This window comes from Colobus angolensis, unplaced genomic scaffold (genome assembly GCF_000951035.1).
Source record: "Colobus angolensis palliatus isolate OR3802 unplaced genomic scaffold, Cang.pa_1.0 Scaffold428, whole genome shotgun sequence".
NCBI lineage: Eukaryota > Metazoa > Chordata > Mammalia > Primates > Cercopithecidae > Colobus > Colobus angolensis.
In genome coordinates, this window is record NW_012117688.1 from 1,767,430 (window position 1) to 1,784,703 (window position 17,274).

The 17,274-nt window shown below is 40.0% G+C and overlaps 1 protein-coding gene across 2 annotated transcripts in view; it reads left to right on the plus strand.

Annotated features, from left to right (window-relative positions):
* The window catches only part of NEMF (nuclear export mediator factor), a 70,201-nt gene that overhangs the window by 26,189 nt on the left and 26,738 nt on the right, over positions 1-17,274 (plus strand). Inside the window, exons 16-18 of one of the 2 annotated variants that reach the window (XM_011956914.1) lie at positions 1,696-1,784; positions 11,850-11,953; positions 12,655-12,717. In XM_011956914.1, the coding sequence (XP_011812304.1) occupies positions 1,696-1,784; positions 11,850-11,953; positions 12,655-12,717 (256 nt within the window). The remainder of the gene's footprint in view (positions 1-1,695; positions 1,785-11,849; positions 11,954-12,654; positions 12,718-17,274) is intronic. The other variant, XM_011956915.1, reaches the window with a different exon arrangement.

Below are 17,274 nucleotides of genomic sequence, written 5' to 3' on the forward strand. Positions count from 1 at the left end.
TGAGTAGCTGGGATTACAGGTGCCCGCTACCACGCCCAGCTGCTTTTTATAATTTTAGTAGAAACGGGGTTTCACCATGTTGGTCAGGCTGGTCTCAGACTGCTGGCCTCAGGTGATCTGCCTGCTTCGGGCCTTGACCCTTGGTCTCCCAAAATGCTGGGATTACAGGTGTGAGCCACCACACCTAGGCCCGTTGTGATCCTTTCGACTGGATGTGATGGTTCACTCCTGTAATCCCAGCACTTTGGAAGGCCGAGGCCGGTGAATCACTTGAAGCCAGGAGTTTGAGAACATCCTGGCCAACATGATGAGACCCCATATCTATTGAAAATACAAAAATTAGCCCAACATGATGGTGGGTACCTGTAATCCCAGCTACTCAGGCGGCTGAGGTGGGAGAATCAAATGAACCCAGGAGGTGGAGGTTACAGTGAGCTGGGATCATGCCATTGCATTCTAGTCTGGGTGACAGAGCGAGACTCTGTCCCAAAAAATATATTAAAATAAACAAATCAAAAGTGAAGTCCTTTCTCTCTGGACAAAATCTTCCAGTTGCTTCCTAACTTAATACAATTCAGAGCTCTTCTATCCTGCAAGGACAGGAGACCTGCTCCCCTCTGACCTCATCACCTGCATTCCTCCTCTCATACACTCTTTCTGGCTACACTGGAATCTTAGCTGTTCATAAAATAATGGCACATGCTCCGCTCTCAGGGTCTTTGCCCTTGCTGTGTTCTCTCTACCTGAAATTTTCAGTTTGACGCCTCTCTTCATTTACATATCTACTTAAATGAGATTTAATCAGAGAATCCCTCCTTGACCACTCATTGCTAACGATAGTACCACCCTGAATCTCTGTCTTTATTTTGCCATATTTTTTTCTTGAAAAACACTCCCCCCAGCCCAACATATGTTTATTTTTTCTGGATTCCCTCTAGAATATAGATTGCATGAAAGTAGAATCTTTGTGTTGCTCGTTGCTGCATCCCAATCCCTGGAATGTTGCCTGGTACAGAATAGGCACTTTTTAATAGCTGTTAAATGAGTGGCCTTCATGACTTGGCCCTCTTTCTACTGCTTCAACCTCATTTCTTGACATTTTTCCCTTGATTACTACTTGCTGGTCCTTTTTTTTTTTCCTTTTTCCTATTCTCTGCCTAATAGCCACATTAGTCATTGAGGATTCAGCTTAAATGTCATTTTCTCAGAGATACCTTCTTTGACCATAATCCAATATAAATCGGGTTTCCTTGTTATACTCGTATAGCATCTTTAGAAGCACTTACCATTATATGTCTATTTAAAGGATTATATGATTAATAGTTGTCTCTTCTAGACCTAGTGGGGTGGGAGTGGGGGCTTTGTCCATCTTGTTCACTCTTTATCTCTAACGGCATCTAGCCTAGAACCTAGCACATGATAGGTACACAGTATCTAGAAAATGACAATGTATTTATTAATTTGTAGGTCTTGGGCAAATATTTTCATATAGTAATTCTTTGGTTTGGATTATTTTAATACTTAAGGCAAAAATATTTTCATTTATTACTTTCAAGTATGCATATTTGTGTGTGTGTGTGTGTGTAGATTGTGCCATTTTGTGACATTTAAAAAATTTCTTGCCCCATTATTTACTTTGGTGTTATTTAAATAAATTCTTAACAAATTATTTTTAAAACTCTTTTCTATACATAGGCATTCAAATCAGCAGAAAAGAAAACAAAGCAAACATTAAAAGAAGTTCAGACTGTTACTTCTATTCAAAAAGCAAGAAAAGTGTATTGGTAAGTGTTCTCTTTCAAATTTAGTTTTTGTTTTTATTAAAATTATCCATGCACATTGTTTAGAAAAGTCAAACAGTTCTACAAAGCTTGTTACAAAACCAATAGCTCTGCAATTTTTTGTTGGTTTGTTTGAGACAGGGTCGCTGTCACCCAGGGTGGAATACAGTGGCGTGAACATGGCTCACTGTAGCTTTGACCTCCTGGCCTCAAGTAGTTCTCCCACCTCAGCCTCCCAAGTAGCTGAGACTACAGGCACATGGCACCGTACCCAGCTAATGTTTAAATTTTCTGTAGAGGCAGGGTCTCAGTTTGTTGCCCAAGCTGGTCTCAAACTTCTAAGCTCAAGAGATTCTCCTGTCTCAGCCTCAGTGCTGGATTACAGGCATAAGTTTCTGCACTCATCTAGCTCTGTAGTTCCTCACCTTTACTCCTATTGCCTGCTCTCTGAAGGAAACTACTTTTAGCTCTTTTAGTTGATTGTTTTGATATTTGCCTTTATTTATCTTAGTAGTGTGCTTATGTTGCTGCTGCTTACTTTTTCTGTTTTACACTCTTACTAACTTCCCACTGGGAAAGATGAGGATTTCCCTCTTTCCACTTGTGTTCCATTACATACACACACAGTTACAGCATAGTTTTGTCAAGATTAATAGCATTGGCATCATTATAAATATTTAAATTATAGTCATATAATTTATATGTTATAGCTGACCCACATAGAATTCTGTTTTCTTTTTCCTTGCTCAGTTTTAAAAATCTTCCCTCGAGTTACTAATTGTCATTTCATTTGCTTTTTATTTTTGTTCTTATCACTAATTTATCTAAATACTATCTTCCAAGTGTGTTCAGACACATTGGAATTCAATCAATGTTATCTTGCAGAGGTCCGAAGTCTCTCCTGTAGCTTTTTGACTTACTTAATTTTAGACTGGTTCTCTCTAAGCATCATACAGTTTCCTTTTATTGTTATCTTGGAAGTTATCTTTACCTTCTCTGTTTTGGAAACTCTTTTCTGGATCTCATACTTCTTTCTTGGTTGAAAGAGGGTGTGTTCTAGAAGCTTCACAAGAAATGGTGTATAGAAAGCAAAGTTTTTGAGGTCTCCAATGTATAAAACATTTTACTCTTATAGTTTGACTGGGCTGGGCATGCTGGCCCATTCCTGTAATGTCAGCACTCTGGGAGGCTGAGGTGGGTGGATCTCTTGACCTCTGGAGTTCGAGACTAGCCTGTGCAACATACCAAACCCCATCTCTTAAAAAAAAAAAATTAAATACAGAATTCTACTATGAAAATATGTTTTCCTCAGACATTTTTTTTTTTTTTTTGAGATGGAGTTTCACTTTTATTGCCCAGGCTGGAGTGCAGTGGTGCAGTCTTGGCTCCCTGCAACCTCTGCCTTCTGGTTTCAAGTGATTCTCATGCCTCAGCCTCCCAAGTAGCTGGGATTACAGGCACCCACCACCACGCCCGGCTAATTTTTGTATTTTTAGTAGAGATGGGGTTTCACCTTACTGGCCAACCCTGGTCTCGAACTCCTGACCTCGTGATCCACCCGCCTTGGCCTCTGAAAGTGTTGAGATTATAGGTGTGAGCCACCACACCTGGCCTCTTCAGACTTTTAAAGGTATTGCTTCATTATAGTAACTTGAGAAATCTGGTATTATTTTGATGGTTGATATTTTATTTTATTTTTTATTTTGTTTTTTTGAGACAGAGTCTCACTTTGTTGCCCAGGCTGGAGTGCAGTGGCATGATCTTGGCTCACTGCAGCCTCCGCCTCCCAGGTTCACGTGATTCTCCTGTCTCAACCTCCCGAGTAGCTGGGATTACAGGTGCCCGCCACCATGCCCACCTAATTTTTGTATGTTTAGTAGAGAAAGGTTTCTGCCATGTTGCCTAGGCTTGTCTCTAACTCCTGGCCTCAAGTGATCCGCCCCCCTCAGCCTCCCAAAGTGCTGGGATTACAGGCATGAGCCACCACACCTGGCTGATAGTTGGTATTTTACATGAAACTTGTTTTTGCCTTTCTACAAGCTTGTAGATTTTCTCCCCTGCCAATTTTTTTCCCAAATTTTTCAAAATTTTACAATTGGGGTTGGTGGTGATGTTTTAATCCATTATGTTGGATACTTTGTGGGCTATTTTTATTCAGAAGCTTTCAGTTCTGAGACATTTTCTGGAAATAGTTCTTGAAAAACTGCCTGACCTCCGCTTTCTTTTTTCTTTTCCTTCTGGAAATCTTGTTTTTAAGATATGGGACCCCCTAGACCAGTCCTCCAATTTTGTTGTATTTTCTGTTTTCAAATCTATCATTTTGCTCTATATCCTGGGAGTTTCCTCAGCTTTATCTTTCACCAAGTCCTTCCACTGAATTTTTTATTACTTCCTATCATGTTTTTAATTTTAAGAACTCTCTCCTCAACATAGTGTTCCTGGCAAAAAAAGAGAGGACTTTTTTTGGTTCTTGGAATATACCTTTTTAAAAAAATAAATACGTTTCTGCTTTAGTTTCTTTTAGCTCTCTGAGCATAGTTTTGATGTATTAAATTTTTTTAGTATTCTTTTTTGCAAGTCTCTGTCTTCTCTAAGTTGCTTCTTTTTAAATTTTATTTAATTATATATATTTAGGCTGGGCGTGGTGGTGCTTACGCATGTAATCCTAGCACTTTGGGAGACCAAGACAGGTGGATCACTGGAGGTTAGGAGTTCGAGACCAACCTGGTCAACATGGTGAAAACCCATCTCTACTAAAAAAATTACCAAAAAAATTAGCTGAGTGTGGTGGCGGATGCCTGTAATCCCAGCTACTAGGGAGGCCGAGGAATGAGAATCGCTTGAACTTTTGAGGCAGAGGTTTCAGTAAGCCGAGATCCAGGCACTCTAGCCTGGGTGACAGAGCAAGACTGTCTCAAAAAAAAAAAAAAAAAAAATTATCTAAAGGGACTCTGATAATGCTAGACCTCTCAAAAACAAAAAGTTAAAGTCATGCAGTCCCCCTGCCCCACCACACATACTGATTGGAGACCAGAAGTTAATCTGTTCAGCAGATGTACTCCCTTTCTTCACTTAACATGGCAGTAGTCTTTTCACAATCTATCACACACATAGACATTGTCATCCTTTTCATCCCTGGAGTGTGTTAATGAGAGGAAGGGAGCCATCATTACCTCTTTTTTTTTTTTTTTTTTAAGAGATGGGATCTTTCAGTAATGCCCAGGCTGATCTCGAACTCCTGGGCTCAAGCGATCCTCCCACCTCAGCCTCCCAAAGTGCTGGGATTACAAACAAAAGCCACCGTGCCTGGCCCTGCCATTATTACTTTTTTTTTCTTTGAGACAGAGTCCTAGCTTTGTTGCCCACACTGGAGTACAGTGGCGCAGTCTCGGCTCACTGCAGCCCTCACCTCCTGGGCTCAAGGGATTCTCCTGCCTAAGCCTCCCAAGTAGCTGGGACTACAGGTGTGCACCCCCATGCCTGGCTAACTTCTGTATTTTCAGTAGAGAGGGATTTCACTGTATTGACCAGGCTAGTCTCAAACTTCTGACCTCAAGTGATCCACTCTACTTGACCTTCCACTTAAAGTGCTGGGCTTATAGGCATGAGCCACCACACCCAGCCCATTATTACCTCTTGATACAATACTTTCAGAATCTGAAACAGAGAGGGTAAGGAACTTAAGCAAAGTCATGCAGTCATGCATACCAGAGGACAGCGCATAAGTGCTGACAGCTTTGAGGAATGACTCTGTCGTGGCACCAAACTTAAAAGGTATTCATTAACTTTTCTTTGAGCCTTAAAAAGGATCAAATGTGTCATTTCAACAAACAGACACTTGCCTGCTGTCAAACAAAAGGAAATGAGCCAGCCATGGTGGCTTATGCCTGTAATCCCAGCATTTTGGGAGGCCAAGGCGGGTGGATGACGAGATCAGGAGTTCGAGACCAGCCTGGCCAATAAGGTGAAACCCCGTTTCTACTAAAAATACAAAAATTAGCCAGGTGTGGTGGCTTGTGCCTGTAGACCAAACTACTCTGGAGGCTGAGGCAGAAGAATTGCTTGAACCTGGGAGGTGGAGGTTGCAGTGAGCCAAGATCATGCTACTGTACTCCAGTCTGGGCAATAGAGCGAGACTTTGTCTCAAAAAAAAAAAAAAAAAAAGCAAATGGATGGCTGAAATAGCACTCTAATGCTCTGAAATCATTTCCCAAAGGTAATTAGCTAATGGGTATCACAACATCCTATACCCTTGGAGCAAGTGAAGGGAGGGCACTGGACCAGATGCTCACAAACGAAAACACACAGATTTTGGGTACATGCAATTGCTCTATCTCAGGGACATCAACATTCAGAACTCTCTGCTTTTTAAGATGTTTCTATAAAGACAGGGTGCGGTGGCTCACTCCTGTAATCCCAGCACTTTGGGAGGCCATAGGCGGGCAGATAACCTGAGATGAGGAGTTCGAGACCAGCCTGGGCAACATGTGAAACCCCATCTCTACAGAAAGTACAAAAATTAGCTAGGTGTAGTTGCGCACACCTGTAGTCCCAGCTACTTGAGAGTCTAAGGTGGGAGGATCACTTGAGCCTGGGAGGCAGACGTTGCAGTGAGCCAAGACCGTGCCACTGCACTCCAGCCTGGACAACAGAGCGAGACTCCATCTCAGAAAAAGAAACATATATATATATTTAAGGTCTATAGTATGTTTTTATTATATACATATGCGTAATGAAATGAAACAGTCAAGCACATTAACATATCCATCATCTCACATAGTTACTCTGTTTTTCATGTGTGTGGTAAGAACACTTAAAAAATCTACTCTCAGCAAATTTCCAATATATAATACAGTGTTATTAACTGTATTCCTCGTGCCATATATTGGATGTCTATAGTTACTCATGTTATGTTACCGTAACTTGTTTTTGACATACCCACATCAGCCCTACCGCACCCTCCTTTTTTTTTTCTCATGTTTTTGGAGACAGAGCCTTGCTCTGTTGCACAGGCTACTGAGTAGCTGGGAGTACAGGCACTTTTTTAAAAATGTTGCTTTTATCTCCAGCTTGAAAGTTAGAGACTTTCATTAATGTCTGGTGCTCCTTGATTGTCTATTCAACGTTTTACATTTTATGGTAGGGTATTAAAATGCTGACTGGAAGTTCCCTGGGTGGTTGGGCTTGTGAAATGATCTGTGTTAGCCATTTTGTGTAGAATCTTCATTGTCTTTAGCCCTTTTCCTCTTGAGCTAGTCTCATTTCCTGGAAAAGATTATTTTTCTCTCCTGCTTGTAAGGTGAAGACTTGGCTGCTGCAGCGTTTGGGGAGCCCAGTGGAAATAATAGACTGAGAGTCTCAGGATCCAGTAATTCATTTACTTATTTGCTGTGTTTTACATATGTTACTCCTGGTTATATAGCTGTGCCACATTTACCCTTGTCCAGAGATGATCTTTATACCCTTTCTAGATAAATTAACCTCTGGCCTTCTGTTAGGAAATGGAACAGGAATTAACTGGAAAGAACGTATGTGGAACTAACTGCTTCTTGAACAGACTCAGCTAGTCCTCCTGTTTTCATTCCCATCTTAAACTCTTACTTCCTTAAGTGTTTGTGCTGCCATTTGTTTAGCCTTTTATGAGTTTTACATTGTAAATTTAGTTGTTGCTTTTTTCACTGTTAGCTTAGGATTCAGCTTCTTAAGTCTGATCACTTGTCCATTTGTTTTCCAGCTTTCAAAATTTGGTTGTATTTGTCTCTTCCTCTCTGTTTTGTTTGACATCTCTGTTGAATAGGATCATCCTGTAATTATCATTTCTTGTAATGTTCTTGTTGGCTATTGGTATCAAGGTCATATTGCCTCATAAACAAGTTGGAAAGTGTTCCTTTTTCAGTTGTTCTTAAATATCTGATGAAATTCACCTGTGAGGCTGAGTAGTCCTGGAGTTTTCGTTGGGGAAGCTTTTCATTGCAGATTCAAATTATTTAGTAAATGTAAGGACTGTTCAAATTTCCTAGTTTTGGTGAACAGTGTTTTTTTTAAAGACTTTGTCTAAAGTTTAAAATATATTGGCAGAAAGTTTATAATATTCTTCTGCGAATTTGTCCATTTCTCCTTTTACTTTTGCCAGTTTTTGCTTTTTATATGTGAGACAATGTAATTCGATGATACAACTATGTAACTGTTATATCTTTCGAATGAATTGAGCCTTCTATCAACTTTAATGAAATGTCCTTGTAACTTGTAATTATTTTTTCCTTCTTTGTCAGGTATAACTAGTTCTGCTTTCATTTGGTTAGTGTTTACATGGTATATCTTTTTTCTTTCTTTCTTTCTTTTTGTTTTTTGTTTTTTGAGACATAGTCTTGCTCTGTCACCCAGGCTGAAGTGCAGTGGTGCAATCTTGGCTCACTGCAACTTCTGCCTCCTGGGTTCAAGCAATTCTGCCTCAGCCCTCTGAGTAGCAGGGATTACAGGCGTCTGCCACCATGCCTGTTTTTAGTAGAGATGAGGCTTCACCATGTTGGCCAGGCTGGTCTCAAACTCCTGACCTCAAGTGATCCACCTGCCTTGGCCTCCCAAAGTGCTGGGATTACAGGTATAAGCCACTGCACCTGGCCTATCTTTTTTCATCATTATATTTCAGCCTTTCCATCCTTGTATTTTAAAGGAGCATCATATATATCATTGTCATTGTTTTCCAGTCTGACAGTCTTTGCTGTTTACCTGGGCATTTAATGCATTTATATTTAATGTAATCTCTGATGTATTTGGGTTTAAATCTACCCATCTTACTATTTGCTTTTTACTTGTCCCATTTGTTCTGTGTCCTCTTTTGTCTTCATTATTGCCTTCTTTTGATTGACTACTTTTTATTGACTTGTTGGCTGTACATTCCTTTACTAGGATGATTACAAAATGCATCTTTGATTTTTCTCTCCCATTATTTTTGTCCCTATATCTTTGTCTTCTTACAGACCTCTTTACTATCAATAGGGGAATGGTTAAGTAAGTGTAGTGTGTCCATTCAGCAATGAAGAAAATGTACTTTTAGGTGAAAAAAGCAATATGCAGAACAGTTTGTGCTATGTCTAAAAATGTATTGGGGGAACCCACCCCCAGTATTTCAACATAGTTTCTTTCTATTTTCCATAAGTGCCGGCCGGCTGAGAAATAAAGAGAAAGAGTACAAAGAAGGCCGGGCGCGGTGGCTCAAGCCTGTAATCCCAGCACTTTGGGAGGCCAAGACGGGCGGATCACGAGGTCAGGAGATCGAGACCATCCTGGCTAACACGGTGAAACCCCGTCTCTACTAAAAAATACAAAAAATTAGCCGGGCGAGGTGGCAGTCGCCTGTAGTCCCAGCTACTCGGGAGGCTGAGGCAGGAGAATGGCGTGAACCCGGGAGGCGGAGTTTGCAGTGAGCTGAGATCCGGCCACAGCACTCCAGCCTGGGCGGCAGAGCGAGACTCCATCTCAAAAAAAAAAAAAAAAGAGTACAAAGAGAGGAATTTTACAGCTGGGCTGCTGGGGGTGACATCACATATCAGTAGGACCATGATGCCCACTTAAGCCTTAAAGCCAGCAAGTTTTATTAAGGATTTCAAAAGGGAAGGGGGTGCAAGAACAGGGAGGTCACAAAGATCACATGCTTCAAAGGGCAAAACGGAGAACAAAGATCACATGCTTCTAAGGAAACAGGACAAGGGCAAAATCAAAAACTCCTGATAAGAGTCCAAGAAAGATCACAAGGCAAAGGGCAAAAGCAGTATTACTGATAAGGGTCTATGTTCAGCAGTGCACATATTGTCTTGATAAACATCTCAAATGACAGAAAACAGGGTTCAAGAGCAGAGAACCAGTTTGACCACAGATTTACCAGGGCAGAGTTTTTTCCCCACCCTAATAAGCCTGAGGGTACTGCAGGAGACCAGGGCGTAATGCAGTCTTTATCTCAACTGCATAAGACAGACACTCCCGGAGTGGCCATTTATAGACCTCCCCACTGGAATGCATTCCTTCCCCAGGGTATTAATTATTAATATTCCTTGCTAGGAAAGGAATTTAGAGATATCTTCCCTACTTGCATGTCCATTTATAGGCTCTCTGCAAGAAGGAAAATATGACTCTATTTTGCCCGACCCTGCAGGCAGTCAGACATTATTATGGTTGTCTTCCCTAGTTCCCTGAAAATCGCTGTTATTTTGTTCTTTTTCAAGGTGCACTGATTTCGTATTGTTCAAACACACGTTTTACAATCAGTTTGTACAGTTAACACAATTATCACAGTGGTCCTGAGGTGATGTGTATCCTCATCTTACGAAGATAACAGGATTAAGAGATTGAAGTAAGGGCTGGGTGCAGTGGCCCATGCCTGTAATCCCAGCACTTTGGGAGGCCCAGGCGGGTGGATCACGAGGTCAGGAGATTGAGACCATCCTGGCTAACATGTCTCTACTAAAAAAAATACAAAAAATTAGCTGGGCATGGTGGCAGGTGCCTGTAGTCCCAGCTATTTGGGAGACTGAGACAGGAGAATGGCATGAACCTGGGAGGTGGAGCTTGCAGTGAGCCGAGATTGCGCCACTGCACTCCAGCCTGGGTGACAGAGCGAGACTCCGTCTCAAAAAAAAAAAAGATAGTAAGACAGGTGTAAGAAATTATGAAAGTATTGTTTGGGAACTGGTAAATGTCCATGAAATCTTAACATTTATGTTCCTCTGCCACAGCTCCAGCTGGTCCCTCCATTCGGGGTCCCTGACTTCCCGCAACAGGAAAGAGAAGATTAGGATAAATATTTTAACTTTTCTATGTGTAAAGAATCTTGAGAGGGATGCTCAGAAAGCCAATCACAATGGCTCCCTCTTTGGTGTAGTGACAGGAACTGAAGGGATGCAGGATCTCTCACTACCTTTTTTTTATTTTTTTGTTTTATTTTTTATTGAGACGGAGTCTCACTCTGTCGCCTGGACTGGAGTGCAGGGGTGTGATCTCGGCTCACTGTAAGCTCTGCCTCCCAGGTTCACGCCATTCTCCTGCCTCTGCCTCCAGTGTAGCTGAGACTACAGGACCCTGCCACCACGCCCGGCTGATTTTTCGTATTTTCAGTAGAGACGGGGTTTCACCATGTTAACCAGGGTGGTCTAGATCTCCTGACCTCGTGATCTGCCCGCCTCAGTCTCCTGAAGTGCTGGGATTACAGGTGTGAGCCACTGTGTCTGGCTGACCTTTTTTATAAGTAAATAATTTTATTCAACCATGAGTATATGTTACCCAATTAAAAAGTCAGATTAGAAAATAGTAGTAAAGTCCTTTCACTGTTGTATTAGGGAGTATAAGTTAAGTATCTGTGCTTAGTCTACCATTTTTAACCAAAAGTTTTAAAAATTGTGGATTAAAACATACAGAAGATAATCTCTGTAGTCATATATCATGTAGCAAGTATTTATTTTCATCTGTCTTGCATGTCATTTTCTAAATGTCATACAGATAATATACTCTATACTTTTTATCTTGCAGGTATTAATCATGAAAACCCAAGTTACTTTGTCTTTTGAGAAAAGTTATAATTTTACCCTCCTAAAGACAATTTTTGGTCTTTTGTGTTTAAAACAACGTAAATAATATCATATATAAAGATTAATTACGTTCATTTATTGAGAACAGAGTGGGAAAACAACATTTCTTTCTTATCAGTGGTCTAAAGCCTATTCAGTACATCACTAAAAGAAGCTAAACTTAAGGACCATATGACGTTTTATACTTTTGCTTTATGTAATTTATTGTTAGAAGTTATTGAGTTTAAGAAGGCTACATGGAGTAAGAAGGTAACTTTTTTAAATATAGAATTTAATTTCTTTTTTCTAAGACTGTCTTAATATCCTAGGGCAATTTGTATTATAGGTTTTTAGTCAAATTCAGCTTGATGCCTTAAAAAAAATTAAACCATCAACTTGTCTTAAACTACACAGGCAGGATAGCTTCCTGTTGTGTTTCGTTTGCAAAAAGGGTATGAATTCAGGCAGCTATAAAGAAAAGTTAACTTTTTTTCTTTCATCTTGGTAGGTTTGAGAAATTTCTATGGTTCATTAGCTCAGAGAACTATCTAATTATAGGTGGACGAGATCAGCAACAGAATGAAATAATTGTGAAAAGATACTTGACACCAGGTAGGTAAGATTAAAATTCGGAAGAATTTTCTCTTAAATGATTGGATCAGTTATCTCAATATTAGGCATTGATTTTCTTGTTATACTCTTTTGTTTGATAGATTTAACTAGTAGAAAGATTTGATGCATGATGCTTCAGGTTTGTTGAGTATGTGTTTTGATGCTTTTAGTTTTTAAGTGAATATTCCTAAAATGATATTGCTGAGCTAATCTGTAGTGTTGGACTTTCAAGACTCTATTACATTAGAGTATTGAATAACTTTCAGTCTTCAGAGTCATTGTAGGTCAAATTTTTAAAAGGTTACTGTTGCAGTGTTACAGTTTGCAATCATTTTTCACACTTAGAGTTAGGACTTGGCCGGGTGTGGTGGCTCACGCCTGTAATCTCAGCCACTTTGGGAGGCTGAGGCAGGTGGATCACCTGAGGTCAGGAGTTCAAGAACAGCCTGGCCAACATGGTGAAACCCTGTCCCCACTAAAAATACCAAAAAAATTAGCTGGGCATGGTAGTGCGTGCCTGTAATCCCAGCTACTCGGGAGGCTGAGGTGGGAGAATTGCCTGAACCTCAGAGGCGGAAGTTGCAGTGAGCCGAAATCACACCACTGCACTCCAGCCTGGGCGACAGAGTGAGACTCCATCTGAAAAAAAAAAAAAAGAGAATTAGAACTTAAAGTGTCATTTTTTTTTGTCTGTATTTAAGGAGACATTTATGTACACGCTGATCTTCATGGAGCTACTAGCTGTGTAATTAAGAATCCAACAGGTAATATATTTCTTTCTATTCAGAATTCTTATTCCTTTCTTTAAAATATTTTTAGTGTAAGACAAAAATTTAATAGAGGGCCAGATGTGGTGGCTCATGGCTGTAATCCCAGCACTTTGGGAGGCTGAAGTGTGAGGATTGAGTTTGAGACCAGACTGGGCAAGACAGTGAAACCCCACCTCTAGAATAATTTTTAAAAATCTGGGTGCAGTGGCATGCACCTGTGGTCCCAGCTACAGAAAGTTGAGGTGGGCCGGGTGCGGTGGCTCAAGCTTGTAATCCCAGCACTTTGGGAGGCTGAGACGGGCGGATCACGAGGTCGGGAGATGAAGACCATCCTGGCTAACACGGTGAAACCCCATCTCTACTAAAAAAATACAGAAAACTAGCCGGGCGAGGTGGCGGGTGCCTGTAGTCCCAGCTACTCGGCAGGCTGAGGCAGGAGAATGGCGTAAACCCGGGAGGTGGAGCTTGCAGTGAGCTGAGATCTGGCCACTGCACTCCAGCCTGGGCCACAGAGCAAGACTCCGTCTCAAAAAAAAAAAAAAGAAAAAAAAAAAGAAAAAAAGAAAGTTGAGGTGGGAGGATCAGCTTGGGTGAGAGAATGAGACTTCATCTCTAAAACACAGACACACACATACACACGCGCACACACACACACGTAATAAAAAAATACAGTGATAAAAGGATCAGTCTATCAAGAAGATATAACAGTTATATTTGCTGCTAATAACAGAGCCCTAGAATACATGAAGCAGACCTGACAGAATTGAAGGGAGAAAGAGATAGTTCTACAATAATAATTGAGGACTTTAATACCCAACTTTCAGTCATAGAATAATTGGACGCAGAATCAGCAAGGAAATGGAAGACTTGAACAACACTATAAACTAAATCTAACAGACACCTCTAGAATACTCTACCTAACAACAGCACAATACAGGCTGAGTATCCTATCTGAAATGCTTGGGACCAGAAGTGTTTTCATATTTTGAAGTATTTGCATTATACTTACCAGTTTAGCATCCCAAATCCAAAAATCAGAGATTCAAAATGCTCCAAAACATTTCTAGCAAACACCAGTGGGCATTTTCTTTAGTCGTCATGCTGCACTCAGAAAGTTTTAGATTTTGGAGCATTTTGGATTTTCAGATTGGGGTGCTCACCCTGTATTCTTAGGTGCACATGAAATCTTCTCTGGGGTAGACCATAGGATAGTCTCTAAAACAGGCCTTGGCCGAATGTGGTGGCTCACGCCTGTAATCCCAGCACTTTGGGAGGCTGAGGCAGGCAGATTATGAAGTCAGGAGGTTGAGACCAACCTGGCTAACATGGTGAAACTCAATCTCTACTAAAAATACAAAAAATAAGCTAGGTGTGGTGGCACACGCCCGTAGTCCCAGCTACTCAGGAGGCTGAGGCAGGAGAATCACTTGAACCCAGGAGGCAGAGATTGCAGTGAGCTGAGACAGCGCCATTGCACTCCAGCCTGGGCGACAGGGTGAGACTCCCATCTCAAAAAAAGAAACAAAAACAGCCTCAATACATTTAAAACTCTTGAAATTAGACAAAGTAAGTTTTCTGACTATAATGAGGTGAAATTAGAAACCAATAGTAGAAGAAAATGTTTTAAATTCATAAGTATGTGGAAATTAAATACCACAGTTACAAATAAGCAATGGAACAAAGAGGAAATCACAAAAGATGCCACAAAACACTTTTAGATGAATGAAATGAAAATACTGTATGTCAAAACTTATGAGATGCAAGAAGAGCAGCCCTTAGGGGGTAATTTATAGCTGTAAACGCCTATATTTAAAAAGAGGAAATTTCTATCTCAAATCAGTAACCTAACTTTGCACTTTAAGAACTAGAAAAACAACCCAAAGCAAGGAGAAGGAAGAAAATAGTAAATATTAGAGTAGAAATGAATAAAACAGAGAATAGGAAAAAAATAGAGAAAATGAACAAAACCCAAGTTGGTTCTTTGAAAAGATAAACAAAATTGATAAACCCTTGGCTAGACTGACCAAGAAAATAGAGGACTCAAATCCCTAAAATCAGGAATGAAATAGGGAACATTACTTGAAAGGATTATAAGGCAATACCATGAACAATTATATGCCAGCAGATTATGTAACCTAGATGAAATGGACAAATTCCTACAAAGATATAAATACTAAAACTGACTCAAGAAGAAATAGAGAATTGAAATAAACCTGTAAGTACAGAGATTGGATTAATAATAAAGAAAAATATTTTAAAAATACTCATCAAAGAAAACCCTAGGCCAGATGGCTTCACTGGTGAATTATAAAGAAGGTTGAATGCCAGTTCTTCACAAACTCTTCCAAAATATGGGATCAATGGGAACACTTCCTAACTCATTCTACAAGGCCAGTATTACAAAAACCAAAGATAACACAAGAAAACTACAGACTAATGCCAGTTATAAATATAGACAAAAATATTTGACAAAATATTAGCAAACTGAATCTGGCAGCGTATTAAAGTGACTATATACCATGACAAAGTGTGATTTATCTCAGGAATGAAAGGTTTGTTCAGTATATGGAAATTAGTGTAATACAGTCTACTAATAAAGGACAAAAAGCACATAGATTATCTCAACTTATGAAGAAAAACCATTTGACAAAATTCAACATTTGTTTGTGATAAAAACACTCAGCAAACTAGGAATAGAAGGGATATTCCTCAACTTGGTAAACAAGCACTTATGAAAAACCCACAGCTAACAATCATACTTACTGCTGAAAGATTGGGTACTTTCCTCCTCCCATCAGTAATAAGACAGATATGTTTGTTTCTTGCCCTTTCTATTTAACATTATACTGATGGCTCTATATAGGTCATTAGGCAATAAAAAGAAATAAAATCCAAATTAGGCAAAAGTAAAACTATGTTTACATTTGATATGATCTCACACATTTAAAAAACCTAAAGAATCCACCAGAAATTATTATAGGTAATAAGCAAGTTTAGCAATGTCCAGGATATGAGATCAATAAACAAAAATCACTTTTATTTCTATACACTACCAATTAACAATCTGAAAAGGAAATTAATAAAACAAGTCAATTTATAATAGCATTAAAAAGAATAAAATACTTAGGAATCAATTTACCAAAAGACTTACAACACTTACAAATAATAAACTATAAAATTATTTTAAGGAATTAAAGAGCTAAATTGGACATCCCATGTGCTTGTATTGGAAGTCTTAATATTGTTGTGATAGCAGTACTCCCCAGTAATCTATGGATTCAGTGTAATCCCTCAAAATTGCAGCTGCTTTTTTTGTTTGTTTGTTTTGAGACAGGGTCTCCTTCTGTCACCCAGGCTGTAATAAAGTGGCGTGATTGGTGCTCTGCAGCCTTGACCTTCCAGGTTCAAGCGATCCTCCCATCTCAGCCTCCTGAGTAGTTGGGACTATAGACACATGCCACTGTGCCCAACTAATTTTTGTGTTTTTTGTAGAGATGAAGTTTTGCCATGTTGCCCAGACTGCTCTCGAGCTCCTGAGCTCAAGCAATCCACCCACTTTGACCTCCTCAAGTACTGGGATTATAGGCATGAGCCACTGCCCCTGGCCCAGCATTTTTTTTTTTTTTTTTTAAGAGATAGAGAAGCTGATTCTAAAATTCATATGGTAATGCAGGGGGACTCAGATGCCAAAGCAGTATTGAAAATGACGAGCAAATTTTGAAGGACTCATATTTTCTGATTTTAAAGCTTTCTACAGAGTAACAGTAAGCAGGACACTGTGGTACTGGCATGAAGATGGACAAATAGATCAAGGGATAGAATTGAGATTCCAGAAATAAACCTGTAGTTTATGGTCAGTTAATTTTCAGCAGTGGTGCCAAGACCAATGGGGACAGAATTTCCTGTTTCTTTTTTCTTTCTTTTTTTTTTTTTTTTTAATTTATTTTTTGTTTTTGGTTTTTTGAGACAGCATCTCGCTCTGTCGCCCAGGCTGGAGTGCAGTGGTGTGATCTCAGCTCACTGCAAGCTCTGCCTCCCAGGTTCACACCATTCTCCTGCCTCAGCCTCCTGAGTAGCTGGGACTACAGGTGCCTGCCATGACACCGGGCTAATTTTTTGTATTTTTATTAGAGATGGGGTTTCACCGTGTTAGCTAGGATGATCTTGATCTCTTGACCTTCTGATCTGCCTACCTCGGCCTCCCAAAGTGCTGGGATTACAGGCATGAACAACTGCGCCCAGCCTCCAGCCTCTTTTTTTAAATAGACAATTTTTTTGCCCAGTTTTAGGTTCACAACAAAATTGAGCAGAATGTATAGAGATTTCCCACATAACCCCTGCTGCATACATGCGTAACCTCCCCTATTATCAATATCCCCCACCAGAACGATACATTTGTTACAACTAATGAATCTACATTGACACATCATTATGACCCAGAGTCCACAGTTTGTATTAGGATTCACTCTTTTTTTTTTTTTTTTGAGATGGAGTCTTGCTCTGTTGCACAGCTGGAGTGCAGTGGTGTAATCTTGGCTCAGTGCAATCTTG